General features: G+C 44.4%; 1 protein-coding gene across 1 annotated transcript in view; it reads left to right on the forward strand.

The window, feature by feature from the left end:
- LOC109302955 (amine oxidase [flavin-containing] A-like) overlaps positions 1 to 11,916 on the forward strand; it is a 71,194-nt gene that overhangs the window by 41,162 nt on the left and 18,116 nt on the right. Inside the window, exons 6-8 of the mRNA XM_019524926.1 lie at positions 5,174 to 5,315; positions 9,105 to 9,254; positions 9,584 to 9,589. Coding sequence (XP_019380471.1) covers positions 5,174 to 5,315; positions 9,105 to 9,254; positions 9,584 to 9,589 — 298 coding nt within the window. The remainder of the gene's footprint in view (positions 1 to 5,173; positions 5,316 to 9,104; positions 9,255 to 9,583; positions 9,590 to 11,916) is intronic.

Here is an 11,916-nt window from a genome sequence, read left to right on the forward strand (position 1 = left end):
AAATTAAAAAAAAAAAAAAAAAAAAAAAATCCAAAAAAACCTGGGGCAGCACATATGGCTGCGGCATGTGCTGCCTAAAACAAGCCTGGCTGGCCAGAGCCACACTCCAACTGCTAGGCAGGCACTGTGTGCCCATATCACTGCTGCCCAGGTAAAGCTGCTGGAGCCAGCCCAGGTGCTGGCCCCAGCATCCCCTACCCCAGCCAGGGCAATTTGTCACATTCCAGAGCTATTTGTCTCTGGTACTATTTGTCCCCAGGGAAGCACATGTGTGCTTGTCTGGACCTGCCCATAGCTAGCTTAGCAAGGGTCTAGTCATGCTCCTATTGTCTTCAATTGGGGCAGGATCAGACATCAGATCTGCAGACAATCCAAAAGTGAAAAGGATGGGAAGTGGGAGTCAAAGCTGCAGAAGGAGCCTGACAAGTTAGAAGCATCTGAAATCAATGAAATGGGATTCAGTAAGGACAAAGGCAAAAGGGCTAACCTATGAAAACATAATCAAATACTCAAGCAAATAATGAAGAATAATTGGGTAAGCAGTAAGAACATAGGGAAGGTTGTAAAGATACAGTAGAAGATAAATTGAGTGGATTAACAATGCTGCACTGTCACAGGAAAGGTGAATGCCATATTAGATTGTCTCAACAGAGGCTGCTCATGTAAAACAAGGTTAAGTAAGCATTTCTCTTTATCTGGCATTAGCAAGACCATAAAGATTGTGGGCATGGCAGTGTGGTGTATAAGAAGGGACACTGAATAAGAGCAAGCTCAAAGATGATAAAAAATTATAGGAGTTTTGAAAAAGATGGACTGTGAGGGCAGGTTAAGAGAGTTGAACCTGGATTGTAAAATCTGGAATTAATGGCAAAACTCTTGTTACCTCCAGTGAGGCTAGGTTTTCACTCATAAAGCATATGGATAAGTCCATGGCTTTTGTTAATGTTGAAGTATCTTTCATTAACATACATAAGGATATCGAAGGTATAAAATGGTAGTAAGCATATGTAGCCACTTTACAGCCATTAAGGGCATGTCTTCACTAGGGGAAAAAAGTATGTTCTTAATGTGAGGTAGCTGACTATTATGATTATTCATTTAATAGGGGTGCACCAATAGATATTTTGGGGGCCAATACTAATAGGCGATTTTTAAAGAGGCATATCAGCCTATCTGATTTCCGATTCAGCTGAGTGTCGTGGTGAAAGGGGAGGGGAGGGGAAGGGAAGAGGCGTGGGAGTGCAGATCAACGCCCCTTGTGGTAAGGGAGGCAGTGGGGCTGGGGTAGGCACTGCTGGAGCAGGGTGGGTGCAGGATGGAGCTGCGGCTCATCTGGGGGGCGTGGGATGAAGAGACAGCTTCCAACCCTGCATGCTGCTCATCTGGTGGCTCCCACTTCTGCTCCTGCTGGTTGTCTGGGAGGGCATGGGCAAGCAGAGTGTGCGCCCCTGGATCTGCGCAGGGCGGGGCAAGACGGGCTGCAGCTAGAGGCTGGGGGCCTCACTGTGCTGCAACTGGAATGGGTGGTGGCAGCACTGGGAGGGGGCTACAGTGAAATTTGGGGTGGCTGCAGCCCCCCCCCATAGTCCCCTCCTAGCACTACCACCACCCACCCTGAGCACAGACAGCACAGGACAGCCCTTAGCCCCAGTCTGCAGTTGCATACTGCCTACCCACCCAATGCAAATCCAGGGGCACATGCCGCACCCTCCCTCTGCCCTCCTGGACAAGCAGTGGGAGTCACCAGACAAGCTGCCGGATAAGCAGTGGGAGCCGCCCCCAGCTCCCCCCTCCCCCCCGATGAGCCGTAGCTCTGTCCTGCACCCTCTGTGGCTGGGCAGCACCTACCCCATCCCCACTCCCTCTGTCACTGTGGAGGGCATTGATCTGCCCCCCCATACCCCTTCCCTCCCCTTCCACCACACCAGACTTAGCAACTGGACACAGCTTTCCAAGCTGCCAGACTTGTGCTCCTCACTGCCTGTGTGCTGTGCTGTGCTGTGGCTGCACACTCACTCAAGCATTTATCAGCCAAATTATTGGCTGCTTTAGGCCAGTTTCTGATGTAGTCAGTTTTCTATATATTGGTACCGATCCAATATCAGACCAATGTATCTGTGCACCTTTTATTAATTAGTTTTATTACGATAGTGCTTAGAAGCCTCAGTAATGGATGAGGGCCCTATTAGGATATAACAACACAGAACATCAATATGGTTCCTGCCCCAAAGAGCTTACAGTTAAGAGACAACAAATGGGAGAATATAAGGAATCAATGAGACAGTATCATCAGCAGTTAACTACTATCAGGTAAAGTCCTACTGAAGGTGGGACAGCATGTAGTTTTCACACAAATTAGTGTCTCAGTTAAAGACTATTGGGGACCTTAGAGTTTTCCTCAGCTTGCTCATTTGTATGAGAATTACATGCTGCTTTATCTCCTCTCTGGTTTTACGTCATGTCAGATAAATTGCATTAAGAGCACATTTATTTTTCCTTGTGTAGATGAGAACTAATTTACTAAGCCTCACAATGCTGCTAGGAGATTGGTATGTGTTATTGGCAGATAGAGAAATGGAGACATGAGTTTCCACAGTCACTGAGTAGGTTAGATGTGGAAAATGAAAGACCCCAGAATTCACAATCCCCTTTTCTGTACTCTGACTGTTGGCAATGCTCTCTCCCAACAGCAGGTACTTATTTTCATGACCAGTGAGTACCGATTAAGTGGTGCAGGGCTTAAGCTGCAATGGGAAAATGTGACTGACATAAAAAACCACACAGGGTTGGAGTGGTGCTATAGCCATGATGGTCCAGGAAAAGTATGGGGCAAGGATTTTTTGTGATATCATTTACTGGATCAGCTGTATAGTTGGGAGAAAACCTCTTGCATAGTTGCATTGCATAGTTGGAGTTGTGTGTGTGTGTGTTAGCCAGAGATCTGCAGATGGTATGTTCCTTGGAGATGATATGTTTCTTGCACAAACTCAGAAAGTAAGTGTTACTATGTAGTCTGGCTTCTTTTTTCTTCCTATTACAGATTTCCCTCTGTAAAATTTTGTGGTAGGTATTATAAAAACCCCTTGCCGTAAAAATAAAACATGCTGTTGTAAAACATGCAAGGCAGGGTCTGCTATTTAGCTCTGCTGTTCGTCTGTCCCAGGGACCTGAAGAAAGGTACCCAAGTGCTTGTGTATGTCCTTCCTGACTATATGGCTTGTCGAATAAAAGATATCACCCACAAAAATGCTTGCTTCACATTTTTCCTGGACCATCGTGGCTCCAACACTGTTTTATGGTGTAACTTTTTGCATAGAGGTTGTCAGATATAACAGTAATTAAGGCAATATAGAAATTTATATTGGGCACATAAGAAATATAAAATTTTAAATTTGCCCTCACTATGAGCATTCTTTACCATTTCTCAATTCAGAGAGTCTTAATTTTCAGTCCAATCCTGGAAGGAGCTGGGCACCTTCTCTCGGTACCAATTACTTCATCTCCCACTGACTATGGTAGGAGTTAAAAGTGTTTACCAACTTGTTGGAGCAGGACCTTAGATTATAATCATCTTGGTAAATGGACATTATCTTTTATTTGTTAATGAAGTGTCAACATATATGAATAAACAGCAGTAATACCATGTGGATGTGAAACTGCCACAATTGGAGAAATGTTCTTTCTTCCCCTTTTCATAGTTTTCTGACTGTAAGGCAGAGCCACTTGCATCAGACTAAGGATATCTCTTCCTGCTGGGCCCTTCCATTACACTGTACTAAATAACATCCTCCACTATACTCAATACTTTTTATTTCTGTATCTTAGTTTTGTTTGCCAGTTATTATTTCCTGGCTCCTGTTATAGGACATGGCACAGGACTACTAAAAATTATATTCATGTCATGTGCCAAAGGTCAGTATCTGACTCATGGGAGTTCTTCTAAATATCTCAGGACTTAGCCCTTAGGACACAGTGCTACAAGTGCTTTGTACCTGAGCTCTCATTGCCCTTCGTGAAGGTTCTCTATGTTTGGTGCTTTCATAGCCACACCAATAATATAAATGGCAAGTGAGATGCATGCTCACAAAAATAAAAATACCCTGGGGAACCAGGGGCTGATCTAGGGTGGATGCAGAGTAGTGCAGTTGCCCCCCACCCTTTCAATTCTTTCTCCCAGTTGCAAAGTAGAACTAGGCAGAGCAGAGCAGAGCAGAACAGGATGCTGTTGTGACAGGAGGTGTCACTGCCAAGAGCCAGGTTAACTCTTCCCTGGTCCTGCTGAATTTAAAAGGAGTACCATGCCCCCATTCTGCCCTACTGTACATTCCCCCTTTCAAAATCCTAGATCCACTTGTGCTTGGGAGCAAAGTAAGAAAGGACTGTAAAAGTTCACAATTTACATCTTCCTTTAGAGAGAGCTTGTTAAGTTGCTGACCACAGCATAGGATTAGATATTCTTTTTATTAATGAGACTTTATGTTGAAGACCTTTGACTGACTTTTCAAAATTATCTAAACCTTGACAGCAATTTACAAAACACAAGTGAAATAAGGGTGAATGCAATAGGCCTGGTTCTCTCCTGGTACAATGTAACTGCTTTCTGCAGTAGAATTATCTCAACACACAGTTTGGCCCTTGCAATGTATTTACTGGGATCAAGGCCATTACCGGGTAATATAACCAGTATGTAATTTGGAGTCAGCAAAAAAGCTGCATTTTTGTGATATATGGGAGATAAAGATGTGGCTGAGGAAACTTTACTCTTTGAGCCATTGGAGAACCATCAGACTATGGAAATGATGTACTTGATGAGCTCCCCATGGAGGAAAAAGGCAGAAGAGCTCCAGTAAATGGCTACCAAATGCAGTCCCCTGTCACGAAAGTATTGGTTTTGATGATGGTAATAGTAGCTGGGAAACTAATTAGGGAAATAAGAAGGCTAAATCAACATGATTTCCCACACAGAATGGATGAATCCTGGGGAGGGTGGAGGGCTCTTTATATAAACTCATTCAAATAGTCCCATCTACAGGCTCAAAAGTGAATCAAGCAGCAATGACAGGTTCATTTTGTGGCAATAACCTTGATCAAGGATAATAACCGAAACATAGTACAAGACAGCAGCAAAGTAACATTTCCTGCCTGACTTGTTTCTGTTTTGTTTTGCATGTAGAGCTGCCAGAGACTTTGCTACTCTCTTTGTGAACATCAATGTCACTTCTGAGCCACACGAGGTCTCTGCTCTCTGGTTCCTGTGGTACGTGAAGCAGTGTGGGGGAACAACCAGGATATTTTCCGTAACCAATGGGGGCCAGGTACAGAACACCATGCTTTCTTCCTTTCTGAAGGCCATAAAGAACAGATGCAGTGTTGTTTTTCCTACAAACTTAGTATTTTTTTCTCTACAGTCTAAATGAAAAGGTGACAAACCATTTTACATAGCGAACAAATACTCTGGTGTGATTTTGAAGGCACTGAACAGTTGTTCAGTTTTGTATTAGGCGGCATTTACAATTTAGGCTTCAGTTTAAATTGGGATCATTTCTTTAATTTCCCCACTATCACCAAATTTATATCACTCCAGTTTTCTTTTATAGTTTTTTGTTGATACATATCTGCCGATTTTAGTTTCCGTTGTTACTTATCATAACTGAAGAGTTGAGTGTCTTCCAAGAATCCAAAGCAAGTATGATTCAAACTCACTAGAAATGCAGTAAGTAGGTGCTTGGATCATTTTATTGTGGGGTTCTACAGAAAACGTTCCTTGGTCATTGCATCAAGTTTTTGATGATCATGAAACATGGGGTGGGCCTTTGCTTCTGGTTTTAAGTTGTTTGGGAGTGGGAGGTAGGGCTGCTATGGCTAATACAGAAATCTTTGAACAGTTTTGCCTCTAGCTTTTCCTACTCTTTATAGCAACTTCTATTGGCAAGAAATAGAAATGGGTAGTGAACAGCTCTTGAAAGGCAGCTCATGCCTTGTATCATGTATGTCCCTCCTCAATTATACAAGATAAGAAGCATCCAGATATTGCAAAATTCACATTTTTCTCCTGATTAGTTTGGGTGACGTTCTGGAAGAGAATGCAGATATTCCAGAAGATGTTGGAATATTTTGGACATGACATTTCTCTGGCTTCTCTCCAGTCTCCTCCTTTGGTTACCCCAGTCTCAGAGCATTTGTGTAACAATTTACATTCAATGTGTAAACAATGACAGTGGCTGCTAGGTTTGGCAATGTAGTGCTGTGAACAACAAAAATATCCTGAGATGCCTGTAACTCAGTAAGCGGCCTATTTCAACATGGGCAGGGTGCGGGAGGGGATAGAGTATAAAGCCCCAAAGGAGAATTTTGGTTGCAGTTTGTTGGAACAGTCTGTTTTCTTTATGCCTAGACGTGGTGCAGTTTTCTGATTTCTACTCCAAAGATTAAAAAAGAGGAAAAAAGTGCAAGTTCTTATGACTTACAAAGCCAAAGCTATGACTGTGCTGCCTCCATGCTGAGCCTGTGAGCATCACTGAGAAGCATGTCCTGCCCACCCTTTCCCACTCCCTGCATGTCTAATCCTAGAAATCCCTACTTACGAATATCTCCAGTACATCCCAGTAATCATGCATAAGACAAGAAGCCTGAGAGTGGCTTGGACATGGGCTCAGCACTGCGTGAAAATTGATAGCCTTATTTCTGGGATTTGGTGCAGTTGGGGTGTGTCTACAAGTTCACTGATGCACTGTAATTATGGCACATTAAGCTTAGTACCTGTAATGACACATACTAACTTAATGCACCATAATTGGCACTACTGTGCATTAGTGCCGTTGGATGCTTTTTTGTGATGCTACTGCGCATTAGACTAAATTAGCACATTAACACAGGCTTTGCCTGCTGTACTAATGTGCAGTAGAATTAGTCTTCTGCACATTAGGCATCTTGTATAGAGAGAAAGCTAGTGGGAAGAGGAAAGCAGCAAGCTCTTCAGGGGCACCACGTGGGTACAGCAGCAGTTCATTTTGGAGACCTGAGGAAGCATATTTTTTAACCACTTTTTGCAGCAGTTAGTCATTTGTGCATGGCTGGTCCTGCATAATTTTCTCATGGCTGAAGTGGGAAAGTTGGGCTCTTAGAAAAAAGAAAGAAGATTAACCAACTTATGGCTTGTGTCCTAAGTGGCACGGGCAGCCTCTATGTCTACCACATAGCAGATCGGGTTGGGGGTAAGCATCAAAGTAGCAGATAGGGCAGGAAGCAAAAAGGAGAGCAGCTGATTGGGCAAGGGAAGAACATTGGAATGGCACAAGGGAGACCAGGGGACTTAATTTGTGGCACACGTGCCAAAAAAATTGGCCCCTACTGGTGCAAAACTTCCACCAGGCCTCTACACTGGAATCACAAAAATGTATAACAGGGAGAATTTCAGTTTGTTTCAGACCACAAAGTCCTTGTGCCCTCCTTGGCCAGATGAAGATCAGTGCTGTCTGTCTTAGGTCCAGATTCTTTTAAAAGCTCTGTTTTGCTTCTGGGGCTTATATAAGTTCAGCACTGGAGAAACAAGATAGTATTTTTGTTCCATATGAATATTTTTTAGCACATTTACATGTAATGCAAGAGAAGTCCATTCATTATTATATAGTTTGTCTGCAGTTGCTAAAGTGTCTGCTTTAGGATCCCTTTTGATTTCTTTGCCTGGATGAGTCCTTAAACCAGCTGATTAATAACTTGACAAACTCACACAAGATTATGGTCATAATAGTCATTGGGCACATCTACATGTGCTATTAATGCAATATAGGCTTACTGCACAGTAAAATACAGCACAATAAGTCTTCCCCAGGAACAAGTTTACATGCGCACCCTGTTGGAAGCAAATCTTCTCCCAATGGGAGAGACCGGTACAGGGCTGCTCCTCTCCTACTCTGCCCCCCTGTAGCAGCCAGGGGGAGCTCCAGGCTCCCCTGGGATGCTAGGCTGGAGGCTGGCAGGAGGCATGGGGACCATTGTGCACAGGGGCAGGAGAGATCTTTTGGCTGTGGCAGCAACTGTCTCCTGGTTCTGTGCACATCAGGAGGGGTCCTGATGTACATGGGGCCAGGAGACAGCTACTGCTGCAGCTGGCAGAGCTCTCCCAGCCCCATGCATATTAGGACACAGAGCTGCCAGCGAGCACAGCAGGGGACTCACCAGGAACTGTCTGGCTTGTGGGGCAGCTGCCAGCAAGCCACCAGATAAGGGGGGATTCCCAGTCCAGCAGGGAGCTGTCCCACTTGTTCTGTCCTCTGGCCGGAGCTGTCCCCACAGGAGCCAAGCAGCAGCTGGACTGGGGAGCTCTCTGCTTCCCTGCTCACCCAGGCACTGGCAGGGAACTATCCTGCTTATTGGGCAGCTACCAAGGAGCCACCAGGTGAGTCGGGAATCCCTGTCTATCAGGGGTTTGCTGGCAGCTGCCCCACAAGCGGGACAGCTTTGGCCAGCACCCAGCTGAGTGATACGCTCTCAACCAGCCCCTGGCTGAGCGGGAAAGCACTCCTGGCACTGCCTCCCTAGTCCCAGCACTGCTTGGCTCCCAGTTCCTGTGGGGAGCTGGGGCCCATGCAGCACTGGGAGAGGGGGAGCAGAGAGTTACCTTGTCTTGGCACTGATTGGCTCCCAGCTTGTGGGGGAAGCTGGGAGCTGAATAGCACCCATATTGGGGACCGAGTACTCCCACACCCCCTGTGACTCCCAGGTGATGTGGCTGACCAGGAGCAAATTTGCTTCCAGTCAGCATCTACATGAGTGGTACTGCACAGTAGCAATTGCACAGTTAATCTACCACCTGTATTTACAGATAGGATAAAACTGTGCATTAGCCTAATTTACTAAACACTAGTTGCTGTTCAGTTACATGGTGACAACTTGCTAGTCTAGTGCACAGTAAAGCATCTTGCATAGATGCAGCCACTGAGGCTGATTTCATGAAACAGCTGTATTGACAATCTGGCCCTACTAGTGAGTGCTGGGTTCTCAGCACTTGGAAATCTGGCCCAATGTTTTCTGTGTGGAAACAGACTTTATTATTGACCCTTCTGTTCTGACAATGATTTCTCTGTGGGGTTTTTTATTTCTAGGAGCGGAAGTTTGTTGGAGGCTCTGGTCAGATTACAGAGAAGATAATGCAACGCCTTGGAGGAAGAGTTAAACTGGAGAGACCTGTAGTCCACATTGATCAGTCAGGTGAAAATGTCATTGTGCAGACACTAAACCATGAGAAATATGAGGTAATTCAATAAAAATGAGAGAGATGCATTTAGTGAGGGGATGTGTCTGCTACAGCTCTTAGCCAAATCCAATCAGCACTACACATTCATTTCTTTCTACTTCTCAAACTACCCTGAAAGACTTTGAAACCTTTTCCTGATTTATATATGACTGGTTGTCATCTTAGTGTATTGCTAATTGGTGCCTGGCATTAGTCTACTTTTTCTGTTTTGTTTTATCTTGTGACTGTGTCATTTTATGTTTCTGTTCCTATCTATGATTGTCATTTATGTTTATATTACATAGCACGGTGTTGAAAAAACATTATTAAGATTACAAAGCCAAGTAGTCCAAGGTGAGGCCAGAATTAAGGTGCCTTGTACAATCTTATTTCAGCCTTACAAAATAATCTTTAAGTACATCATCACATTCTGTTTTTTCCACAAGACCCCTGTCTCTTTCATTACAGATGATGAAGATGGCTCTGGGGGCAAATCAGGGTTGTGAAGTAAAGAAAGCTTGCAGGTCCCCATTTGGAAGGTTTTTAGGGGACAAATCGCAGAACCGCAGAAAGAGAAAGAATGGCCTATGTCAACGCAGATTTAAAACTAGATTCCATCCCTGCATTTTTCACAGACTTCTTGCACAAAGATAGTAAAATTGGTTTCCCACAGGCGGTCACTACCTGGGTGTCCCTCCTTTTTTGAGAAATGGCTTGAAGCTGCAGGGTTTGGATGCAGAAGTGTTGAGTACTCAGCTGCAACTGAAGTCAGTGGAAGCTGTATTTTGAATGTGTAGAGAAGCTGTCCAGCTGGCAACCCATGGGCTTACATTGCGGTCCCCAGGCTCCTGCTGCAGAAGCAGCTGGGGTCTCTGGGTTCCTTCTGCTTCCAACTTCCCCTTCCTCATCCCAGGGGCTGCCCGGGGCACCCGAGAGGCATGGTACAGCAGCAGCAGAGCCTGTGACCAGGGATTTTAGGGTGAGGCAGGGTGCCTGGGCATACAGTACAGAGGAGTGGGATACTAGGGTATGTGGTGCTGCAGCAGGACACATGATGTAATAGGGAGGAGTGGGACATATGGAATGTGGCCCCAGGGATCTTTGGCCTCCATTGATGCAGACACTGTTGGTGTGGCCAAATGAGCACGCGGCCCCCAGGCACTTAGAAGTTGCACAGCCCTGGTACAAAGTGATATACAGATACAGATAGATAAAAAATAAAAGCAACAGAGGTCCCCTGAAAATGCATGTCCCAGGCATGTCAGATTGAACCCTCAAAATGAACGCATACTTGTGACACTGAGCAATGTGCATAAATGTGCAGCTAGATTAGGTTGCACAGGTGACCTAAATTCATGTATTTCCTAACTTCTGTCTCTTCCAGCGTAAATTTTTTTGTGTGTAATTGCCATTAAAAAAAATAGAAAACAGAACAAAATATTTCATCAACTGTCATCAGAGTGACATCCAAAGTGACTTTGATAAACCAGGTTGTAACCTTTAGATCCATTTTAGAAATGTTTACCATTTGAGCTAACAAATTTACTGATGCCAGTTGTTGGTTGTCAGTCTCTATATGGACCAGCCCTAGAAAGGAAAGACATGCCCTTTTTGCCAAAGGGTTTCACAAGTATATTTTGACAGTGGAGGGATGATGAGATTCAGGAACCTAGGTGGTCCACTCCATGCTCTGGAGATGAGTGGTTCTAGCTCCATTTACCTCTGTTTTGAATGCCTTCTACCATATATCTACTCCAGCCAATCTCATTTTTCACTCTCACACTTCTTATTCCAGTTCCAGTTTACTTGCCCACTACCATATATCTACTCCAGCCAATCTCATTTTTCACTCTCACACTTCTTATTCCAGTTCCAGTTTACTTGCCCAATGAGTCCCAATCTTCCCCTTCCAGATCCCACTCATGGTTTCACCTCCCATCCCTGTCCCAGGCTCCCCAGACTAGTCTTCCCAAACTACTGTTTTCCTTCTCCTTCACCCTTCCATTTGCTTTTGCTTCCTCAGCATTTAGATCATTTTCCTCCGCCCCACTGCCTGGATGTCAGTAAGGAAGTAACTAAATGCAGAAGAGAAAGTTCCTTGCATTCATTGACAGTGCCAGTTCTGCCCAGCTTGGAGCACTTGGGATGAACCATTACTGAGAATCCTTCTGAGCAGATGTGAACTGTGTTTCTTTGAAGGCTTACAATTTGGGAATGGCAAATCCCTGACACAAAGGCCATCCATTGCCATTTAAAATCTGTACCTCAAAGCATGGACCTCAAAGAAACACTTGCAAAACACTCATTTGTCCTTAAGCTTCTTTTCAGAAAGGGCTGAAATGTAAAAGTAAAAATAAAAAGTCTAAGGCAGTCTCCCCCTCATGGAAAAATTTAGCTCGTTTGATTAAAACTTGGCAAAGTTTTATAAGCAACTGAGAACGGGGCCTTGTAATGGGAACTGTTGATCAACCTTAGTAATAGACAGTGTTACTAGACATGCCTATAATAATGAATGTGCTTTATGTTTCAGGGCAAGTATGTGATCAGTGCTATTCCCCCTGGCCTGACTACAAAGATCCATTTCAACCCAGAATTGCCAACAAAGAGGAACCAGTTAATTCAACGTCTTCCTATGGGCTCTGTCATCAAATGCATGGTGTACTATAAGGAAGCCTTCTGGA

The sequence above is a fragment of the Gavialis gangeticus genome, unplaced genomic scaffold, assembly GCF_001723915.1.
Source record: "Gavialis gangeticus isolate Ggan-Ray unplaced genomic scaffold, GavGan_comp1, whole genome shotgun sequence".
Taxonomy (NCBI): Eukaryota; Metazoa; Chordata; order Crocodylia; family Gavialidae; genus Gavialis; species Gavialis gangeticus.